The following is a 23,325-nucleotide window of genomic DNA, read 5'->3' as shown; positions in this document are numbered from 1 at the left end:
TTGAAAAATCTTTGAACACGTTAAAATATAAAGTAGCTACCAAGTTAACCACTTTTTTACACGACTACACCATATAGATACTAATTATATACCAACATTTACGAATACAATAATAGGATATTTATACATTAAAATAGTTAATAAACTCGTTCTAGTTTACCTCTTCTTTCATCTCTATATTTCTTTTCCAAAGCATCAATTTTCCTTATATACCCAATCCATTGTTTATTAAATGTATCATTTGAAAATTTATCAATTATTAAATCTTGACCTAATTTTCTCATTTTTTTCAATCTAGCATGACTTATTAATTCATGTTCCTTAACATAAATGTTAGTTAATAATTGTTCTAAAGTTGGAAATTCTAAAATTTCACCATTTATTTCAAATAATAATAATTTATCTTCATTCAGTTCTCTAGTTTGATCAGATTGATTAAAATCTGGATCAGCAAAAGATTTGAAAAAAAAACCAATTGAATTTGCCCAATCCTTTTTATGAGGTGATGATGGTTCGTCATCTTCTTCATCTGTAACTATATCTAAATAAGGTCCAGCTGATGCATGAACTATTGGAATACAACCTCTTGCTATATATTCAACTACTCCAATTCCAAAATGTTCATTCCACATTGCATTTAAACCAAATTTACAAATTGATAATAATTCAATAACTTCCGTGTATGAAATGTCAACTTTAAATTCAACAAAATTTGTTAGGTTTAAATTTTTTGTTTCATTTTTTAAAAATTCTAATGTTGCAGTATCATCATTAGTTCTACATGAACCAGCAAATATTAAAGTTGGAATATCCGAAGTTGGTTTAGTTATACCAGGATAATTATTTGATAAAAATTGTTGATATTCTTTTAAAATTAAAATATGACGTTTTTCAGGTCTGAATTGAGCTAAATATAATAATTTATTTTCTCTTTCATTTGATGGTTCTGATTCAGTTATTAAATTTTCTGTACCACATGGTGGATATAATATTTTAATTTGTTTACCTAAAGGTTTATTTAATGTCCATATTTTATTCATATGATTGAAAGTCCATGTCCCATTTGCTAAAGTTAAATCAACATATGATCCTAAATATACATAAATAAAATATAAAATTGACCAATATAGAAATTTAATATAACTTTTTAAATCTTGAAAATTTCCAATATTTGTTATATCCCCGATTTTTTTATATTTCAATTTATTAAACATATCTTCTTGTAAAACAGGGTAATGAACATAAGCAATTATAGGAATTCTTAATATAACAGAAGCAATAAAGTAACTCCCAGGTAATCCCATAGTATCTACCCAAACATCAGGAGATAATTCAAAACATACTTCTAAACTTGATAATATTTGACCAATAAATTGACCTAAAATAGTAAAATGTTTCCAATATGAACTATCAATAAATTTATTAAATTCTCTTAAATATATAAAAACAATTCTTGAATGATCTAATTCGGAAATTTGAAATTTATTTTCAACTCTTTTTAATATATAAATAGGTTCTGAATCTAAATTTGAAGTATATATTGCACATATATTTTTCAGATCTGAATCTAAAGTTGATTTAACAGCTTGCCACAACACTCTTTCTCCTCCACCTCCATTATTAGCATAAGGATGATAAAATCCATACAAGATTCTTCTTTTTGGATCATCAACATCTCTTCTTCTAGTTTCTTCAATAAATTTATCTTTATTAGTAATATCACCAGGATATATTTTTAATTTATTATTTAAATAATTTGTATAGAATGATGGATTTTCACTAGCTAATATTAATCTTCTTCTAAAACTTGATCTTTTCCATCCTATTTTTAGATATATTGGTTTATCATAATTTATTACTTTTAATATTTTGTCTCTCCATTTTTGAGACGGTACTAAGAAATAATGTGGTAATATATTATTGAAAACTTGATGAATAAAATATATAGTTATTAGTACCCCTAGTATTAACCACATTTTAATAAAGTTTATTGGATAATGTCAGTGTTGTAAGGCTTCCAATGGGTGAGAAATTTTCAATTGACTTATGGGTGATGTTCTCAACAACCTCAAATCATGGATTATACTTTTAAGATAAGATCTATTTTTCAGTTTGGCTTGTTTGAGCTTTTTGTAGCCGATAAGAATAGTCATGTGACGACTTGTATGCAGGTTCGCAATAATAGAAAATTTATTGAAAAATTTTTGATTGAAGAAACAATTTTCGACAACATTCAAAGAAGTTTATAACTTTACACGTTCAATTATTGATGAGTTTTGTTCAGTCTATTGCATGAGTTTTACTTACAAGGGTACTGTCTGATTACAATTTGCTGATTAATTTTCATTGCTAAGCCAGGTCTATGATGAATATTTGCTTTAAGTGTACCGATTATTTTGGATCAAGATCAGCATAAAGCCATCCGAATTTTAACATGGAGAATTACCTAAGAACATATGTGAAGGTCAATTGAGATTATTGAAAAATCTTGGTTTGAAGTAGTTTCCAAGAAAGTCAAAATTAATTTAGATCACATCTGTTTGGAATAGTAAATCGCACCTCAATCTTTCGATGGTAAATAAAAAAGTCAAAGACTTACAACATTTGGTGAACCTTAAAATGTTACAAGATGAATCAAGTAACTCCCATCATTAAAGCAATGCGTACGTGCCTGCAAATTATACTGACACATCTTTGAAGTACTCACAAATTATACAAAAGAAATGATTGAGACTACATGGACTTTTGCTAATAGTGAAGGGAAAGACAGCTCCAGCAGAAAAACCAAAATTGAAGAAAAAGATACCATTAGAAGAAAATTCAAATTTTTGGGTTTTGCTTTATTCGGTTTTTTGGATTTTCTATTACTTTTCTCTTTCTTCCATTTGGGTTTTTCTATTGGTAATGTCTTTGCCTTCAAATAAAGTTTATTCAATGATTCCAGAATTAAGACTTCTTTGAGATTGAAAATTAGTTAAAGGTAATGATAGAGACTTTTAATTTGATAAATACTTACTTCACCGAACAGGGTTTGAATGATATTTAAAATGTTTTTCACCCACTCATCAAGAAGAATCACATTATACTAACGAAACTTGTTACAAGGGTACTCAAATGCTGTAATTTAATCCACTAGTACTGTCACTCACAGTCATGAATGGCAATATTAGTAGGTTAAATTATAGCATTTGGGTACCTGTGTAACAAATATTAATTACTAGAATAAGTTTGAACCAATATTGATGTGTGATAATGAACAAGATTAAAAATCATTTAAATTCAGCTCAAATTCTAGTTCAATATAATATTTTTTTTGTTTATCTAAATTTACATTCATCTAGAATGAAAAGTCTAATTATTGATAGATTTTCATCTAGATTTATCTGTTAAATGATCAGATATCTTTATTTACTACAGATTATAATACTAACCCTTAAGTTCCATTATTGCGAAAAATCCCTGTTTTTCGAATTCAGTTTGTATATCATTTGATGTTAGTCTACCAAGGAAAATATTTAGAAATCGATTTCACTAAAAAGAACTTATAAAAACAGTACAAAGACGTTGAGAGTTTTATACAAAAGACCTTCAAAGCATGTATAAAGAAGAACTGTTCTTCAACTTGAATATAAAATTATAGAATGGATATTATTGAAGTTGTAAATATACAAAACCCCTTCAAAAATCAGGAATGATATATGGTAGCATCTATCTTCTGTATGTGATTAATCAATTTACTACTTTAAGCTAAATTAATTAATATTGACGTGATTGTGTCATTAATTTATCTCTAAGTACTTACTCCTTTCAATATGTAGAGATATTCTATTGCTTTTATTAATTAATAGAATTAGAATTAATAAAACCTTTAATAATTTGTTCTTCTTTAATTTCTTCCAATATCTTATTCATTTATCATTAATCACTTTTGTTATTCAGAAACTGGTAAAAGAGCTGAAAGAACACTGCAATACATTAGAATCAAGTATTTCTCATTTTATAAAGATAGAAAAAAAAAAAATTAATAAAGAGAATTTAAATCAATTAGTAACCATCACCAGCAAAAGATTATCAACTCAAATCAACTCATTCTTGACCAAAGTATATCATTAATATTATCAACTCAAACTGAATTTCAAATTGCAATTTTGATAACACAGATCAATACCTACAATTAAAGCACCAAATTCAAAGCAAATTTTTGATAGCTTCATTAAAAAAAATTCATAAAAAACAGACACGTCTTAAATACATCTATAATCAATCAATTAAAACACTTCAAAATCATTCATTCGTCAATCAAACCAACCTCCTAGACCGGTAAAACACTCAAAGTCAATTATATAACCAATTTGTTTTCATGTATTTAAATAATAATATAAATTCTACAAATACAACAACTAACTCATCTATATTATCTAATATGTCAATACAAACTACAACTACTTCAGCAACACCCACTTCAACAAATGAAAATAATACCACCATGTCTCAACAACAAATAATTAATAACATACCCCCATCTGGATCTAAAGTTAAAACACCTTTAAAAAAGGAAGAATTAGAACAAATAGCTCGTCAATTAAAGAAAAAATTATCAAAAGCTAGTATAACTGCAAAGCAACTGTTATCACCAACAAATTTAAAATCTTCAGCAATAAGTCATCATCATCATCAACAGCAACAGCAACAACAGCAACAACAACATCAACGATATAATCAAAATTCATCATCATCTTTACCAAAATCTTCACCTTTAAAAAATTATTTACAACATTCAATAAATAAATCAAATAAGAATTCACCCACAAATAATCATCATCAATATATGAATAATAGCATTGTTGATTCATCAACATTTTCGTTATCTTCATCACCAAATAATTTTTATTCTCCACAAGGTAAATCTCCAACTCATATAAGAACTCCTGCTCAACATTATCTTCTGTCTTCACCTTTAAAAAATATAGCAAATAATAATAATAACAATAATCAAGATAATAATGATTCAGATGAAAATTTAAATGATTCACCTACAAAGAGAAGGAAAACTAGTTCACCACAGAAATTAATATTAACACAAATGACCCCACCTTCATCAACTGGTGGTGGAAACCACAATAGTTATAGAAATGAAAATATTCAAACTTTGAAACCTTCATTAGAAATGACTTCAAATTCAAATAATCAATCAACAACAACACCCAAACAAAAAGAAGCAAAAGCAAAAGAAATAGAAATTGAAAGACAAATTGAATTAGATGTTGCTAAAACTCCTGCTCCAACTGATACTGAAGGTGCTGATTTATTAATATATTTAGCTACTTCTCCAAGTCCTGCAAAAGCTTATAAACCAAAAATTTCTTTCAATACAGCTCCAACACCAGCACCAGTACAACCATCATCTCATGCTCCATCATCTCAACCAAATTCACAACCACAATCGAATACAACCTCAAACGCATCATCAACAACAAATTCAACATCTTCATCATCACAATTCATAGCTCCAGTCCCACCAGTAACTCCAAAAAGAATATCAAATCAAAGAGATCACCTATCATCAACTATTACTCGAACTCCACAAAATAGATTAACTCCATTTTTCAACAATTTAAATTCAAATAATAATGGATTACCAAGTTCAGGATTAACTTTGACCCCCACGGGTTTTAATATGAATGATTATGTTAATTTTTTTACCCCATCTCCTGGAAATTTTAATTTAAATAAAGCTAATGCTGCTAATAATTTATTGAAGACTCCTGATTTTAATCATATTATGAATCAACATCATCATTTGAATCATCATGGTCATCATAATTTGAATAATAATAATAGTGGTGGTGGTAATCCTCCTGGCAAATAATAAAAATTGTTTTTCGTTTCGTTTCTGTTGGTTTTGTTTTTTTTTGCTTCTTTTTGTATTTTTCTTCTTGCATAAATATTAATTTAGTATTTGTAACTATTGAGTAGTCTTAGGGAAAAAGTAATATACGTATACACATTTTATTGAAGTACTATTGGTTTCTATTTTGATTGATTTCGGAGTTGTTCTGATTATCGTAATACCGATTTGCGAAATTTGATATTTTTTGCAACCATTATTGTCGTGCGAATTTTTTAGTACATCTATACGGAAACTCTTTTTTTTTCAATTATTATTTTCCCCCTGATGTTTCTCGCAGTGAACGCTTTCAAAGCTAGAAAGCCTGCATGTGTGAAATTGGTATATAAATTTTAAATTATTAGTTTATAGTTTATGTATAGATTTTTAATGCATGTTGAATTATGAAAAAAAAAAAAAAAATACTTTTCTACCATAATTACATTCATATATTCCTGAAGATCATACAATGAGTCCCGAACAGAGTACTGAACTTGAAGATAAGACAAAAGAACTCAATATTAATTCGAATTCAAATGGTACAAATAGTTCTACCATCAATTCCGAATCAATTAAACAAAAAACCTCAGATGACCCCCAAGATGATGAAGAAGACGATGATGAGGTAGATGATCAACAAACAACTACAACTACAGGAGATAAAAAAAAGAAAAAAAAGAAATCAAACAAGAAAAAGAAAAAACTAGTGTCCATTGACTCTTCATATCCAGATGGTATTTTCCCCGAGGGAGAATGGCAAGAATATCAATTAGATTCAACAAAACAAAGAATAACAGATGAAGAAAAAAGATACCTTGATCGTCAATTCAACAATAAATGGGAAGATTTCAGAAAAGGTGCAGAAATTCATCGTAGAGTTAGACAAAAAGCCAAATCATCAATAAAACCTGGAATGAAAATGATTGAAATTGCTGATTTAATTGAAAATTCTATTCGTACATATACAAATAATGATCATACTTTAAAACAAGGTATTGGGTTTCCTACTGGATTATCATTAAATCATGTTGCTGCTCATTATACTCCAAACACTGGTGATAAATTAATTTTACAAAAAAATGATATAATGAAAGTTGATATTGGAATTCATGTAAATGGTAGAATTTGTGATTCTGCTTTCACAATGACTTTTAATGATGATGGGAAATATGATATTATAATGGAAGCTGTTAAACAAGCAACAAATACAGGTATAAAAGAAAGTGGAATAGATGTAAGATTAAATGATATTGGTATTGCAATTCAAGAAGTTATGGAAAGTTATGAAATGGAAGAAAATGGTAAGGTATACCCAATAAAATGTATAAGAAATTTAAATGGTCATAATATTGGAGATTTCGTTATACATCTGGGAAAAACTGTTCCTATTGTTGGGAATGGAGATATGACAAAAATGGAAGAAGGTGAAACTTTTGCTATTGAAACTTTTGGATCAACAGGTAAAGGTTATGTATTACCAGAAGGGGAATGTTCTCATTATGCTTTAAATCAAAATATTGACAATATAAAATTACCATCAGAAAAAGCAAAAACCTTGTTAAGTAACATAAAATCAAATTTTGGTACATTACCTTGGTGTAAACGATATTTAGAAAGAACTGGTGAAGAAAAATATTTATTAGCTTTAAATCAATTAGTTCGTGCAGGAATTGTTGAAGATTATCCTCCTATTGTTGATACCAAGGGATCATATACTGCTCAATTTGAACATACTATATTATTACATCCTCATAAAAAAGAAGTAGTAACAAGAGGTGATGATTATTAATGAATAAGAACAATTTGAAATATTTATTATGAAATAAATACGGGGTATGCATTTTTATTCTTTTAAATATTGCCATTTTTTAGAATTTTTTAAAATCCAAGGATGTTGTAAAACTAAATCTAATTCCAATCTTTCATGAGGATTAAATTTTAATAACCTCGTTATTAAATCAATAGCATCATTATCTAATTTTGTTGTTGTTGGAAATTTTAAATCAACTTTTAAAATTCTCTTGTATGTTGCATTTTTATCATTTTCTTCAAATGGTGGTTTTCCTATTAAAAATTCATAAATTAATACACCTAATGCCCAATTATCTACTTTAAAATCATGTGGTTTTTGTTCAATCATTTCTGGTGGTAAATAATCCATTGTTCCACATATAGTATTTCTTTTATTATTATCATTCTCTTCAATTGTTTGCTGTTCAAATTTTTGTTGTTTAGATTTTGTATATACAGACCAACCAAAATCACTTAATTTAACAATATTATTCATATTTAACATTATATTTTCAGGTTTTAAATCTCTATGAATAATATGTTTATTATGTAAATATTTCAAAGCTAAAACAATTTGATAAATATAATAACTTGCTAAAACATTATTAAATTTTTTTTGAATCTTTAGGGATTGATATAATTCTCCATATATACTAAATTCTAATACTAAATAAACATTTATGGCATCATGAAACCATGTATATAAATTTGTTATATTTAAATGATATAAGCTTGATTGAATTTCAATTTCTCTTTTAAAATTTTTTTCTAATTTCATTTCTTTTAATTCTTTTTTGGACATTATTTTTAATGCTATTGGGTATCCTGTTTGTTTATGTTTTGCACAATAAACTTTTCCTAGTTTGCCTTTACCTAATATTTTACCTAATTCAAAATCTTCAAATTTTGATTCTGGGATATTGAAAAGTGGGGATGATTCTGCGGTTGTTGTTGATTGTTTGGTTTTAAATTGTGTGTGTAAATTTAATGGTTTTAGAGTCGGGGGTGGTGCTAGATTCTTCTGTAGTTGATGTTGATTATGTTGGTTGTGATGCTGATTTTGATTTTGATTTTGTAGATTTTGTTGTTGTTGAATTCTTGCTTTACTCTGAATCCTCCTATTTTGATCAGTAGGAGACTCAATAAAAGGTGATGAAGAATTATTTAGCATAATTCCATTTCTATCATTATTAATTGGTGTAATATTTGATAATTCATTATGAATACTAGTTAAATGATTTCTTAAAGGAGTAGGTGATGTCATTTCATTAATTGATCTTCTATTAATCAGGTATGGATTTGAATCTAATTTATAACTTTTCCTTTTAGCTGATGTTGTTGTATTAGGTTTTAATTTAGTTATTTTAAATGAATCAAATTGTTGATGATTGAAATGATGGTTGTAATTCGTAGTATTGTTAGATAGTTTGGACAACGGTTGCCTATCTGATTTGATATTTTCTTCATTACGCATATCATTGTTATATAACGTTTTGTTTAGTAGACTCATTCATGTGAAGTTTAGTTGACAAAGTGATATGTATTGATTCTTTCTGAGATCTATTTAAAAAATAATCGTGTTTTATGTTTGTTATTGTATTGTTAAGATTACACTACTTTTATAATTAGATACATTCATTTCGCAGCCAAATGGAAAATACTTACATTGTTCTCATATCATTGGAAGAGTATCGTTTTAAAGCTATGTTTCTACTCTTGCTGACAGTTTCTCAATCTCAACTAGCTCATGCTTACAAATGTTAGGTTTTAATGCTCAATGAGAGTTTTCGTTCTATTTGAGTAGAATTTTATACCACTGACGAAGCAACTTTCAGATGCATCAGGTCAATTGTTACAAGCTACGAAGCGTTACCTACTTTCATCACGATGTATCAGAGCTATGTTTGCTTTATTTGCAAAAATTGAAAATACTGAAACCTCAACCTCTTAATACTTCAATTTAGCATATATTCTTAAACATTCAAAAAGCTATCCAAATATACATCATCTTTAAATTCATTATCATCATTATTATCATTATTATCATCAATATCAACATTTTCAACATTTTTAAAATCAAAAATACTAAAAGTTTTATTTTTAATTAGATATTCTCTATTAGATTCTGGAATTAGATCTTTAATATCATCTATATTTTTAGTTAATCCAGCTTCATTAATACTTTGTCTTGTTGCTTTATATACACTCCTATAACCTGTTTCAACTTCTTCAATTTTATCATCAAATTTTAAAACATCACATAATGCATTTACATCTTTTAATTCTAATTCAACACTTGTTACATCACTTGTATTTATATAATTTAATATGGAATCTAAATCAACTCCAATAAAACTTGATTTAGTAAATGATGATTGTAATGGATTTAAATTTGGAAATTGTTTACTCAGTGGGAAAGTTTGTTTAACTATAAATAACCATATTACATGCAATAAAGTATTTATAAATTCAGTATCTAATTCAGAATCAGTAAACCATGGACCTCCAGTAACATCAATACTTGGTTGCAAATGATATAACATATAAATTTTTCTTGTTGGATGTTTTACTGATTTTATAGATTTTATATATCCTTGAGTTTCTAAATTTTTTAAACATTTATTAACAATATGTTGATGTAAATTAGTTTTAGCTTTTAATGTCTTTGTCCATATACCTTCTCTTGCACTTGCTTCAATATACAGATAAATCATTGCTTCATCATCATTCATATTTCTAATTTTTTCAGATTCTCCAATACTTATTGGTTGAAATCTTAAATCAGTTCCAACTTTACTTAATTTTATTAATTTTAAATTCATTAATTCTTGTAAATGTACCATTAATTCTGTTTCTTTTTCAATTTTGGACATTTTTAAAAGTTCTTCAACACTATATTGTTTCTGTGCATTTGTTTGAATCATTTTGGTATGTAGAAGCTTTGCAACTTCAGATAAATTGGTGGACATGGTGAAGTTGTAATTGTTGTGAAGGAAAAATAATAATAATGGCTATGATAATAAAAGTAGAAGTTATCGAGTTTGAAAGGTGGCTATCGATAGGTATTTTATGCTGTAGGTCAGTGGTAATGATGATGTTGATGATCTTCGTAAATTTTTTTGGTTCCAAACTTTGATTGATTTTGTGTGTTTTCTTTCCTCGAGATAACATCAACTTCAAACATCAACATTCAATTATGATATAATGAATCATGAAAATATCGACGACTCAGATGACATACAAGACACCCCAAACATATCTATACCGAAGAAGTCTAAGCTACTGTTCAAAAAATTTAAACCTGTCAAAAATGAAAGCGATACTTCAAAAACATCAAGAAGATCAAATTTGACTTTTGAACAGAATGATGAAGAGAAAGATGAAGATGATTTTGACATCAGATTGACTTCAAATAGATCCGTATTACGAGATAATACTTCAAAATCTTCAAAATTGTCATTTAAAAGCACGAGGAGGGAGAACCAACAGGAACAACCAAGACGAATACAACTTTCAAAATATAAGTCAAAACAGCCACTCACAGCATCCACAACAATAGAACCAAACCAGACTGACTATATTCCTGACAAAATTGAGTCTGATGAGGCCTTAGAAGTCTTGAGTTTCGACGAAGAAGATCCTGATAATAATCCTGTAATTGCAAATATAGATGAAATCGATGAAACTTTTAAACAAAAATATTTAAACAAGCGACCAAATTTGCCAGAAATAAAACCAGCTAAAAAATATGTACCAATAGAGACAAACAAAGAACCATCAGAAGAACCACTATCTCGAAGAAAATATCTAACTCAATTATCAAATGAATATAAAAATTTTAATTATGATGATGGTACAGGAGAATTTGAAAAGCAACAAAGACAACAAAATCAAATTGTTTCAGATATAATTGAAGAAGAACCTTTACATGATTTTGAATTAAGTGATTCTGATATGGGTACTATTAAAAAGCCAAATTTTGATTCAACAAAATATAATTTAGAAATTTCTGAATCTGAAAATGATGATGAAAATAATCAAAATTTCAAAAATATGGAAGAAATAAAGATTTTATCTTTTGAAGAACAAATTGAAAATCTTACATCTTTGATTAATGCTGCCGAAATTGAAACAAAATTGAGATCGATCAAACGAACTGAGATCTTACTGGAAATTGATAAATATGAAGATAAAAAAGAAAAGATTTTGCTTATGTTAAAGAACCTTGTATAGTTACTATAAATTATTGGCATGCAATCAGTTTGTCACTCTATTTCATCTCTAATTTGACTCAAATATCTTTAGTCATAGTTTAGCGCGGTTAAAAGAGTCATATCCTCAACGATTGCCAAATTTGGTATCTCGCTTAAATTTTTTTTTCAATTTTTTCACTTTATTAGATCAGACAATTTTTCAAGTTATAATAATTCCAATATTATATAAATCGTTCTATTCAATTTCTTTTAATCATCGGACTCAAAAACTTTCGATCCAAGATGTCAATTAGATCAATTACAATGACTACAACCAAAAGATTTTTATCAACTAAACATCAACAAAATAAGCCAAAACACTTGGTAAATATTTCACAATTTACAAATGAAGAATTTTCAAATTTAATTAATAAAGCATCAAATTTAAAACAAATATATAAATCAAATGATTCAAGACTTACTATAGAAAATCATCAAAAATTATTAGGTAAATTAGTTGCATTATTATTTTCAAAAAGATCAACAAGAACAAGAATTAGTACAGAAGGTGCTGCATCATTTTTTGGAGCTCAACCTATGTTTTTAGGTAAAGATGATATTCAATTAGGTGTTAATGAATCTATTTTAGATACAACAAAAGTTATAAGTTCAATGACTTCATGTATTTTTGCAAGAGTTAATAAAAATCAAGAAATATTAGATTTATGTAAATATTCTTCTGTACCAATTATAAATTCATTATGTGATAAATATCATCCTTTACAAGCTATTGCTGATTTATTAACTATAAAAGAAAAATTTGGAAATACAAAGGGTTTAAAATTAACATGGATTGGTGATGCAAATAATGTTATAAATGATTTAGCTATTGCAAGTTTAAAAATGGGTATAAATGTTTCAGTATGTATCCCCAAATCAATTAAATTTGATCAAGATGTTGAACAGGATGCAATAAGTATAGCAAAAGAACAAAATTTAAATTTTGAAATTTTAAATGATCCAATAAAAGCTCTTGAAAATTCAAATATAATAGTAACAGATACATGGATTTCAATGGGTGAAGAAGAACAAAGATTACAAAAATTAAAACAATTTGAAAATTTTCAAATTAATTCTTCATTAATTAATAATGCAAATATTAATTCAAATTGGATTTTTATGCATTGTTTACCAAGACATCAAGAAGAAGTAAGTGATGATATTTTTTATAGTGATAATTCTGTGGTTTTTCAAGAAGCTGAAAATAGATTATATGCTGCTATGGCGGTAATTGAAGCATTTGTTATAAATAAAGGAGATTTATTGAAATAAATCAGGAAGTAGAAAAAGTGTAAATCGAGTACATAGTCAAATTAAAGTTCAATCATCCGTGATAACTCTATAGTTGTAAACAACCCCAGACTTTGTCGATGGGAATGAATCAATTAGTATCAAAGGCCAGCTTCCGATTGAAATTCACAAGAGGTAGTAATTTCATTACCTAGATTATTGATATATATCGGCAACGATCAAACCTTTTGGTTGCCCCAAACTTTAGGTCTGAATGCTTATATGTGACTAAAAACATCGAATTTGCAAATCAATAACCATTGATTATTTGGGGGTACGGCTATATCCCAAATATCTTAAATTTAGAGTAGCACTCTAACTAAAAAGATGTTAAATTTGTAGCTTTATTTCATCTTTGTACATGTGTTTTCTAGTTCTAGCCCTAATTGATCTAGCTAGATTATTCAAAGACCCTTCAATCCTTTCAAGGGTTCTCAATTATGTTGGTTTAAATTAGTGAATCGGCTTGCCATAAGACCAAAAATTATCGTAATAATTTTTAACATTTCCGATCAAGATTCAAATGACACCACAATTTTGATCTCGGGGTTTTTTATTCAAAAAATAATTATTATTATATAAGTAGACCACACATCTTCTAAATACTTACCACAACTAATTTGACCTTCAAAAGTAATACTCAATTGTTCCAACCAAAATCACCAAAAAAATGACTAAAGTAATTGTTTCAGGAGGAACTGGTTTCATTGCTCAACATATCCTTAATCAATTAATAAAAAGTAATAACAACTACAATGTAGTTTTCACATCAAGATCAAAAGAAAAAGGAGATAAAGTAATTAATTTATTTGAAAAACCAAAAAATTTAAGTTATGAAATAGTAGAAGATGTAGCAGCACCAAGAGCTTTTGATCATGTATTACAACACCATTCTGATGCCTCGGTTTTTTTACATACCGCTTCTCCTTTCCATTTTAAAACTACTGATCCTGAAATATTAATAAAACCTGCTGTTGAAGGTACAAAAAATGTATTTTTAGCTATTGAAAAATATGGTAAAAATATTAAAAAAGTTGTAGTTACTTCAAGTTATGCATCAATTGCAAGAACAGATAAAAAACCAACAGATATTATTACAGAAAAAGATTGGAATACTCAAACTACACCAGAAGAAATTGGTAATAATCCTGTTTTTATATATAGAGCAAGCAAATCATTAGCAGAACAAGAAGCTTGGTCATTTATCAAGAATCACCAGGTAAATTTTAAATTATCTACTATAAATCCAGTATTTGTATTTGGACCTCAATTATTTGATTCAGAAGTTAAATCAGAATTAAATACATCAAGTGAAGTTATAAATAAAATTATAAATTTAAAACCAGATGATAAAATCCCACCATTTAAAGGTGGTTGGATTGATGTAAGAGATGTTGCAAAAGCTCATTTATTAGCTTTTGAAAAAAATGATGCAGAAGGTGAAAGAATTATATTATATAATGGAAATTTTACTGATCAAACTATTTTAGATTTTATTAATTCTAAATTTCCTAAATTAAATTTACCAAAGGGAGATCCAGGTAGTGATAAAAAAGCTTTAGAAAGTGTACCTAAAGTTGATGATTCTAAATCAAGAAGAATTTTAGGTTTTAAATATATTGATTTTGATACATCTATTGATGATTCAGTTAAACAAATTTTAAAAGCTAAAGGAGAGTTGTAATAAAATAAGAAGATATTTTAATTTAGTATTTACAATATAGATATGGATTTCCAAGGTTTTCTTTTTTAGATATATGAATTTGGTAAACTAGACTACAGATTAAATAAAACGATCAGTTTCCAATAGTAGAAAAAAAAATATACAGAATTTTATCCTAGGATTAAATCGTTTCAAACTCTCTTTGTGTACTCTTTCAACAAAATTTGGGTGCAAAATGATGTTTCAGAGCTAAAAACTATATATCAATTTCCATAAGAAACATGCAAAATTCCAACTTTTATTTAGTCTAAATATCCCCAATAAAAAGCAAATATGTACAAAACTAAAAAAAAAAAAAATCATTTCCCAACTAGCCTATATCAATCTATTAGCATCCGCATCCAAAACACCCCCCATTTAAAAAACTCCATATTTTTGACAAGTTTGAAAAGCCCAAGCAACAAAAGGATTCATTTTATTTTCCAAGACTTTATTTTCATCAACTTTTAAATCATATTTTAATTTTTGTTGTAATCTTATATTTTTTTGTGAACCATTTAAATAAGTAAATTGTAAATATAACCAATATAATAATTTTTGTTTAAATGTAAGTTCAATTTTAATATCTCCATCTTCATTATAATAATATTCTTTTGATGATCCAGTTTTTAATTCAGTTGTTTCTGTATCTGAAACATCTGTTTCTTCTGCTTCTTCTTCCTTTAGTTTCTGTATTAAATCAGGATAATCAGATATAATTCCATATTCAATTAATTTAGCTAATTTACCAATTTTAATTAAATATTCAAATTGAAATTTATTATTTATTGTCCATGAATAAAATTTTAAATTTTGTAATTTCAACAAGGGAATAAATTTTGTTAAAAATTCAGTTGACCAAGTTGATATATAAATTAATGAAACCCCTGTAAGTTTTATCTTGGTTCTTTCTTTTTCAACAATTTCATCTAAATAATAATTATAATTTATATAATTTATTGAATCTCTCCAATTTACACTTATATGAAAAATATCAAATTGAAAATAACCAAATTCATTAGTTATACCAAAATATGGTTGAAAAAATTCAGATTGATTTAAATATTTTAAAAAATTTAAATCCCATATACCAAATTGTAATCTATGATACCACCATTCAATATCATTATGAACTTTTAATAAATCTAAAAATAAATATTTTAAAATTTTTGTAGGATTAAATTTTTTTATATCTAATTGTAATTTATATTCATTTGAATTATCTTTATCTTTAATATAATTTTTAAACCATTTTAAAAGATCGACAAATGATAATAATGGATAATTTCCATTTTTTGTCTTTAATCCCTTTAATGTTGGATCATATGGAGTAGTAGTAATCTTATAATTAGTTTCATTACCTTCACTATCAACAAATACTCTTTTTGTATTTAAATCATGAGATATTATCACTCTATTATCACTTGATAAATATAAATCAGTTTCAATAACTTTTGCTCCAGTTTTAAAACACTTTTCAAATCCTAATAAAGTATTTTCTGGATATTTACTTTTAAATCCTCTATGACCTGTTATAACTGGTGATGATGATGTTGATGGTAAATACGTTGGTGATGATATTGAAACTGTAGATGACGTCATCAGCGGTGAAGAATTATGTATGTTGTTAGTTGTTGAAGATGACATTTTTTTCAAACTGAGAATTTGGGTATTTCTCCATGAATTATATACTCTATATATGAAAATCAGACTCAACTATATTGTGGTTGTTGGTTTCATTTAAAGTTATTGACGGATATAAGTTGTTTTTATATAATTATTAAAAATATCATAAAAAGTTTGTGGAGTTTTTATATGCACGTGCATCGTTTCTTTTTCTTTTTTTTTCGGCCGGTTATATAATAATAAACCTAGAACAAGCTAGATTGGCTCGAATCAATTGAATGAGACCTCAATCAACCTTTGCAGAGCTTTACCTTCTCAATATAGAACTATTCAGACTGTTTTGTAACCTCCCGTAACAAAAGAAACAAGTGCACAGGAGCTTCAAGAAATATAAGGATCGAATCAACTCTACAACCGGATTTATTCGTTGGCTGATATTTCCTTCTTAGTAATTCTATGCAGAAAAAGCCACTATTTGATACTCCATATTTTTGAAATGGTTGGAAAAAGTGAAATGGTCTCCGCAGTATCGACTCTAGCTCCGTTGATTAGTCATAGCTTATTCTCCTAGTTACCTGGAGACGGAGCTATTGTAAAGATATGTTTGTTCCTGTTTTACTAATGTAAAAATAAGTTCAATGAAAAAAAAAAAAAAAAAATTCAAATGGCTGCAAAATGTTGAACTTTTTTAATCAATCTTGAAAATTCAACATAAAGGAATAGCTGGCCCTAAATATGAAGCAGAAGCACCACCTACTCAACAACAATCTCATAGATTTATTACGTAACTTAATTTTTTAAGCAGTTTATTTACTCGACCAGGAATCGTGATCTTTGCCAGATCCGCTTAAGAAGTTTTGATTTTTGATAAATGGTGAGGTTATGTCTGGGTTTTTTAATTAGCTAAGATCTAGATTGTTGTACCTATTTCACGATGCATCAAAAGGATCATTGTACGTGAATCTAGGGTATATATTAATCAACAGTTCTTAGCATATACTCTCATAACTTTGTTTTTCTTGACTCATTGCTTATCTGCCTATATCTATGGTCAATCACTTCTTCGATTGTTTCAACAACTCCCCACTGAGTTCAAGTATCTAAATAGAGATTTCATCCAATTGTAGAAGCACAATGTTTTAGTTATTGAATAATTTTTGTAAATTTTGCAGACTTAATTTTTTTTTGATCGCTGGGACTCTGGGTCCAGTTGTGATCCAGTGTATGGCAAATTGTTCAAATTCATAAAAGTTTTGAGAGACTAGAACTTAGCTATGTTTCATTTGATTTTGAACAGAATTTGTATGAAACTTTAGGGCTCAATATCAACTAAACAGAGGTTTTTGTTGTTGATTTTATATTGAATGAGTTCCATGTCCATCAATTTATTTTCACAATGCGTTCCACGTCCATCAATTTTCCAAGTGGTTGCAACTTATAATTTTCAGAATTTGATCAATCAATCTGAAAAGTAGTTATTGCTACTATTTGGAATATTACAAATGTTATTAATATGGGAGAGTCATTCAGAACTTGATGTTTTAAGGAGTTATTTAGATTCATAGACGAATAAAGCTTTTTTGCAATTTCATCCAAATATTGCCATCTTCAGAAATTTTTTTAGAGTTTAGACCAACATCTTAAAATAAAGAGTTGATCGTAGGATCATGATTGAGATTTAAATGTAACCTGTCTCCTAATCAGATCTTGATACAATACTATCAGATCTTCACAGTTCTGAAACTATAATAGTGTAGAAATTTGTTACCTCCTTGCAAGCTTGAATTAATGAACAAATTTAGCAACTTAGTAATTAGTAAATTGACTTATGATGCTTGTTGGAATATCCCCAGTGTTACAATTTGTTGTTTTTTTCTCAACTTTAGAGTTTACACGGTTGCAAATAAATAAATAAATAAATAATTTCTAAAGCTAAATGTTCTAGTATCTAATCATATCTAAGTAATATTTCCACTCAATCATATGTTTGCCGATCATAAATGATGCTTATTTTTTTCTTCATCAACACATAGCTTAATTAATGAAAAAGCTATAGATTCACTCATTGGGATCATTATACCTTCAGGATTAAAGTCATCCTCATCTTCAACTTTATCTTCTGTATCACCATTTTCCATACCATCGGTATTTGTTACTCCATTAGGATAAACTAATCTTCTAACAAAATTTGTATCAAACCATCTTGCATCTAATAATTCATTATCATGATTTAAATTTATAACTTCATTAGTACCATTAAAATCAACTATTCCAATACAACCAATCATTAAATTTGATGGAAATGGCCAAGGTTGAGTCATAACTATTTGGATCTCACTACACGTAACCCCAGTTTCTTCCCAAATTTCTCTTTTAGTTGCAATTTCTACTGTTTCACTAGGTTCCATAAATCCAGCTGTACATGAATACATTTTAGAATGGACATGTCTTCTACCTAAACTTAATAGTATTTTTGATCTATCACGATTTGTAATTATTGAAATAATTGCCATATCTGTTCTTGGAAAACTAACATTTGAAACAGTAGCTGATTTTACAGGACATATTGATTTAATTATAGGATTTAATTCATCTTCATGATTTGGTAATTCAATAGTTTCTTCATTAGTACATAATAATTTCCCACCTGCATGTATAGGAATTGTTGGATGACCACAACCTGGACAAAATTTATTTGTTTTTAACCAATGGAAAAACATTGAACCTTGACTAAATAATGAAGCTTCATAATGATTGAAATTTAAAAAATGTTTTCTTGAATGAGTGAAAAAGATTCCATTTTCTTCTGGGGTATTGTCAATATTTTCAATCCTATTAACACAATCATTGACATAATGAACTAAAGTTTTACATAAATCTTTATTTCTACTTATGTCAACTGCGTAATAAGCTATTCCTTGATATCTTCCTTGATGATCAAGATATTTTTCTCCCTCACCTGGCGTTTCACAATCCGATTTTAAGGTGTTTATATCAAGACCAATCGATTCATCAAGTAAACCCAAGAATAGAAACACAGGATTTGTGTCAGCCCTTAAATTCGGTGAATAATTTTTATTATCATCATTCCATTTTTTTAAGATCGAATTCCAATTAGGTATATTGTTTAACAAACCACCATTAATAAATTGTCTATTACCTCTATACCCTAAATTCTTATCATTTTCTCTATCTAATAATTCAACATTAATTTGATTATCACCATTAGTAATCACAGTCAATTTATTTGGATAATTTTTATGAACTAATGGATTTTGTTTATTAAAAAATATAAATCTAGTCAGTGGATGAAATAAAGATTGTGATACAAATTCATTATCTTCTCTTAAAAATGATACTCTATTTAATACTTCAGTACCAAAATACATATCTTTTTGAATTTCTTTCACTGTTGAATATAATGAGTGTGACATTTTGATGATCGTTGAAAGTGGTTGGTACTTCTTGATGACTATTGATCTAGTAAGACTGCTATATACCATTCAACAATCTACTCATAAGTATTAATTTATTACTCGTGATTGTAGTTGTTGTTGATTGAATAATTTTTTGCAGTAAGATTGAACAATTTTTTTTATTCAAAAGATAAAAGAGAGATAAGAAGCAAGCGAAAATTTAAATACATTAGTAAGATATCTATTTCTCCACAAAATGTTAAAGATGTAGTTATATCGAGATTGTACGAAGATTTATATAAAAGCATATATCAAAGATATGTATAAATGTATCAAACTAAATCCAATACTCGAGTGAAGTTGTTAAATAAAGCTCCTTTCAAATATAAAGTGTTTTTGGTTGATATAGATTTCGATTTCCCTGGGGCGTATAGTCTAAATCATACCATTCTAAAATATGTTTTGGTAAGTAGATAAAGGTGTTCCCAGGGGCTCATTTCTGTTTATGATTTTGTTTACATTTTTCAGTTAAATGTCACTAATACTAATTTGAAAAGTTCAATCTTTTGAAACTTTCCAAAAAATATTAGTGATGATGAATTGAGAATAATTCGTCTTGCTTTATTGTTAGTATTTCATGAATTGAATTGTTTTAAAATGTCTAAACTATGCTTTTGTAAAATGTATGTCAGATATGAAATGTAGACTTTTCCCCAGTATAAATGTAGGATGTCAAGCGTTCATTAAATTGGTCTGTTTGGTATTTCATCATTATATAATTTGTTAAAAAAGCATGTATTTTCCAGTCTGTAATTTATATGTAACATACCATTCACTTAATATTCTGATAATTGAGCAATTTGATAAATTGTGTTTTCAAAATTCTGATGATGTAAGTTAGTAAAGCTGTCAAACTCGATTAAATCAAATATTATTGTCTCCTATAATCAGCTAAAATAGTATAATTCTCCTCAATATAGTTAGGAAGTCTAACGTCTAAATTTATACTATTTTTCATCATTATAATTAATTTTGAGATATCTCAGTTGGATATGAACATACGCTTTCTTTATTGAATCTGGATAAGCTTTGAATGAATGTTAAATTAGTTCAGTTTAAATGATCTTCAAATTGACAATTTATATAGATCATCAAACTCGAGTTATTCGTAAAAAGATGTTAATAATAGATGTTTCAAATTTTTCAAAACAAAACGATTCTATAAAAAAAAAAATGAAGATGAGACTTGAACCAAATTGTCCTGCATATAACAAAGTCATATTCAAACAGGTTTATAATTATAGATCTAAGAATCAATGTCTTGAGAGTTCGAAGAACTCCTTCTTGCATTCATGTGAGCTTGTATTGATCAGCTGAAGAAATCTTTGAAGTAGCAGTGAAAGTTTTTTTTTTTTCCAATTATACAATTAAAGCCAACGATAGGCTCACTAAGGTAAGAATTTAAATATTTACAATTTGCCTATTAAATACTACTTACAAATACAGAGTCTATCCAATTTTTAATCCTTTTATAATAGCATTACCCAAACCTTTAACCCATGATTTTTTTGATTTTTTATCAACAATAATGAATACTCTACCAGATTGATTCATCCTACCAGTTCTACCAATTCTATGAACCAAATCAATTGAATTTCTAGGTAATCCCATTAATATAATATTTTTAATACCTGAAAAATTTAAACCTCTTGATAATAAATCTGTAGTTACCAAGATATTAATTTTAGATTTATTTGAATCATTTATTGGTTGAGCAGGTTTCAAAAAAGGTGATAAAATATCTTTTCTATCTTGAACCTTTTTGGTACTTGATATTCCAAATATATCTTCTTCGTTAATGGAATATTTATCTTTTAATGTCTCAACAAGTTCATCTACTTCATCTTTAGAATTTACAAATATGATTATCCTCTTAGTTTGATCTGGTTCTGTTCCATCTTTTGATATCGCATATATGGTTTGAGCTAAACATCTGACTTTTGATCCATTATATGGTTGTAAATCTGAATCCAAAGTGAAAATTTTAATCTTTTTTGGAATTTTATGCAATCCAGGAGTTGAAATTCTTATAATTGATTTCTCCTCTGGGAATAAAATTTTTAATTGCTTTTCAAATTCTTTGGGAATTGTGGCAGAAACTAGTATCAAATCCAATAAATTAGGAAAATTCTTAACCACTGATGTAGTATCTTTGATGAAAGATGGATCAAATAAAGTGTCTGACTCATCCAATATACAGTATTTTACACTTTTGAAAATTTTGAATGGTCGATCAACTGATTCGATTTTTGATAAACTTGTAAATTTTGCAGGTGTAGTGACTAATATATCTATTTTTCCATAATTCTTTAACTGTTTGTATAAGCTGATAGAAGGATCACCTTGTGATAATTTCATTATTGAAAAACCTAATGATTCATTCTCTGGTAAATTTAAGAAATCAATATACTTTTTATTAACATTCTCATGTTCTAAACTAAATTTATTTGCTCTATGCAATGTCTCATAAATTTGATCTACCAACTCATTAGTAGGTACCATTATAATTGATCTAATTTGTTGAGATTTCTTGAAAGCTTCATACTTTTCAGGTTTAGTTTTAAACCAATTTAAATCATCTTCTTTTAATTTTGAAAGTAAAACAGATAAATAACTCCAAGTTTTACCTGATCCAGTCTCTGAAGAAATTGTAAAGACTTTTGTTTTTTTAGATTCATTCTCATTTTTCAATTCATATAAGATTCGTTCACCTTCTTCCATTTCATCTAAGTTAGGTGATGCTGGTGTAATTGATCTTGTTTGGTTTATCTTTTTAATTGCAGCTACTTGGATTGGCGTTGGCTTGATTTCTATTTGGTCTATTGATGAATATTGTGGACCTTTCAAGTTATATTGTGATTTAATCTCTTTTATCATTGCTTCTCTCACTGAAGGGAAAATCTTTAGTTGATTAAAATCATTTATTTTTGAAATTTGTAGTGAAGGATCCTGAGTATTTGTCGATTTTAATGAATTGTATAATTGTGAAAATTTTCCTGTTTCAAATATACGACTTTTATTGCTATCAGACTTGGTGGGTGGTGATGTTGGTGAGCCGTTTGAGTCTTTGTTGGACTTTGTGGTTTTTTGCAGCTTCAACCTTGAGCTTTTAATCTTAATTTTTGAAGAATATCTTGAAGCATGTCTACATTGACAAGAAAATTGACTCTTGAGAAATCTCGATATTATATCCTTATCATGCCGTATAAACCTGTTTATCATTAGTTGAATGTGTTCTGGTTTGTTTAATTTATTTGATAACCCATCTGAATAGAAGTTCGTGATAAAAATTATGTTACA

General features: G+C 27.5%; 11 protein-coding genes across 11 annotated transcripts; 5 read left to right on the top strand and 6 right to left on the bottom strand. All coding sequences in view use genetic code 12, as the record gives it.

Annotated features, from left to right (window-relative positions):
* Window positions 1–137: 137 nt before the first annotated feature.
* ALG11 (alpha-1,2-mannosyltransferase) lies at window positions 138–1,976 on the bottom strand (the record flags this gene model as incomplete). Its single annotated transcript, XM_051757689.1, has 1 exon — window positions 138–1,976. The coding sequence occupies one exon, from the start codon at window positions 1,974–1,976 to the stop codon at window positions 138–140; it is 1,839 nt and encodes a 612-aa protein (XP_051614390.1).
* A 2,447-nt stretch (window positions 1,977–4,423) lies between these two features.
* Window positions 4,424–5,869, top strand: KGF55_002948 (uncharacterized protein; the record flags this gene model as incomplete). Its single annotated transcript, XM_051757688.1, has 1 exon — window positions 4,424–5,869. One exon carries the CDS (start codon window positions 4,424–4,426, stop codon window positions 5,867–5,869), a length of 1,446 nt encoding a protein of 481 aa, XP_051614389.1.
* Window positions 5,870–6,356: 487 nt separating this feature from the next.
* Window positions 6,357–7,676, top strand: KGF55_002947 (methionine aminopeptidase; the record flags this gene model as incomplete). Its single annotated transcript, XM_051757687.1, has 1 exon — window positions 6,357–7,676. One exon carries the CDS (start codon window positions 6,357–6,359, stop codon window positions 7,674–7,676), a length of 1,320 nt encoding a protein of 439 aa, XP_051614388.1.
* A 54-nt stretch (window positions 7,677–7,730) lies between these two features.
* IPL1 (aurora kinase) lies at window positions 7,731–9,188 on the bottom strand (the record flags this gene model as incomplete). The annotated part of the gene is made up of 1 exon (XM_051757685.1): window positions 7,731–9,188. One exon carries the CDS (start codon window positions 9,186–9,188, stop codon window positions 7,731–7,733), a length of 1,458 nt encoding a protein of 485 aa, XP_051614387.1.
* Window positions 9,189–9,651: 463 nt separating this feature from the next.
* On the bottom strand, window positions 9,652–10,647 carry KGF55_002945 (DNA-directed RNA polymerase III subunit; the record flags this gene model as incomplete). The annotated part of the gene is made up of 1 exon (XM_051757684.1): window positions 9,652–10,647. The coding sequence occupies one exon, from the start codon at window positions 10,645–10,647 to the stop codon at window positions 9,652–9,654; it is 996 nt and encodes a 331-aa protein (XP_051614386.1).
* Window positions 10,648–10,882: 235 nt separating this feature from the next.
* KGF55_002944 (uncharacterized protein) lies at window positions 10,883–11,911 on the top strand (the record flags this gene model as incomplete). Its single annotated transcript, XM_051757683.1, has 1 exon — window positions 10,883–11,911. One exon carries the CDS (start codon window positions 10,883–10,885, stop codon window positions 11,909–11,911), a length of 1,029 nt encoding a protein of 342 aa, XP_051614385.1.
* Window positions 11,912–12,174: 263 nt separating this feature from the next.
* ARG3 (ornithine carbamoyltransferase) lies at window positions 12,175–13,203 on the top strand (the record flags this gene model as incomplete). Its single annotated transcript, XM_051757682.1, has 1 exon — window positions 12,175–13,203. One exon carries the CDS (start codon window positions 12,175–12,177, stop codon window positions 13,201–13,203), a length of 1,029 nt encoding a protein of 342 aa, XP_051614384.1.
* A 688-nt stretch (window positions 13,204–13,891) lies between these two features.
* On the top strand, window positions 13,892–14,905 carry KGF55_002942 (methylglyoxal reductase (NADPH-dependent); the record flags this gene model as incomplete). The annotated part of the gene is made up of 1 exon (XM_051757681.1): window positions 13,892–14,905. The coding sequence occupies one exon, from the start codon at window positions 13,892–13,894 to the stop codon at window positions 14,903–14,905; it is 1,014 nt and encodes a 337-aa protein (XP_051614383.1).
* A 396-nt stretch (window positions 14,906–15,301) lies between these two features.
* On the bottom strand, window positions 15,302–16,525 carry KGF55_002941 (phosphatidylglycerol phospholipase; the record flags this gene model as incomplete). The annotated part of the gene is made up of 1 exon (XM_051757680.1): window positions 15,302–16,525. One exon carries the CDS (start codon window positions 16,523–16,525, stop codon window positions 15,302–15,304), a length of 1,224 nt encoding a protein of 407 aa, XP_051614382.1.
* Window positions 16,526–18,543: 2,018 nt separating this feature from the next.
* Window positions 18,544–19,983, bottom strand: KGF55_002940 (NAD(+) diphosphatase; the record flags this gene model as incomplete). The annotated part of the gene is made up of 1 exon (XM_051757679.1): window positions 18,544–19,983. The coding sequence occupies one exon, from the start codon at window positions 19,981–19,983 to the stop codon at window positions 18,544–18,546; it is 1,440 nt and encodes a 479-aa protein (XP_051614381.1).
* A 1,491-nt stretch (window positions 19,984–21,474) lies between these two features.
* KGF55_002939 (ATP-dependent RNA helicase) lies at window positions 21,475–23,247 on the bottom strand (the record flags this gene model as incomplete). Its single annotated transcript, XM_051757678.1, has 1 exon — window positions 21,475–23,247. The coding sequence occupies one exon, from the start codon at window positions 23,245–23,247 to the stop codon at window positions 21,475–21,477; it is 1,773 nt and encodes a 590-aa protein (XP_051614380.1).
* Between the last annotated feature and the right edge of the window lie 78 nt (window positions 23,248–23,325).

Source organism: Candida pseudojiufengensis (genome assembly GCF_024610245.1).
Source record: "Candida pseudojiufengensis strain CBS 10847 chromosome Unknown scaffold4, whole genome shotgun sequence".
NCBI lineage: Eukaryota > Fungi > Ascomycota > Pichiomycetes > Serinales > Debaryomycetaceae > Lodderomyces > Lodderomyces pseudojiufengensis.
The sequence above is the reverse complement of the archived record's forward strand: the minus strand, read 5'-3'. Positions and strand labels throughout refer to the sequence as shown.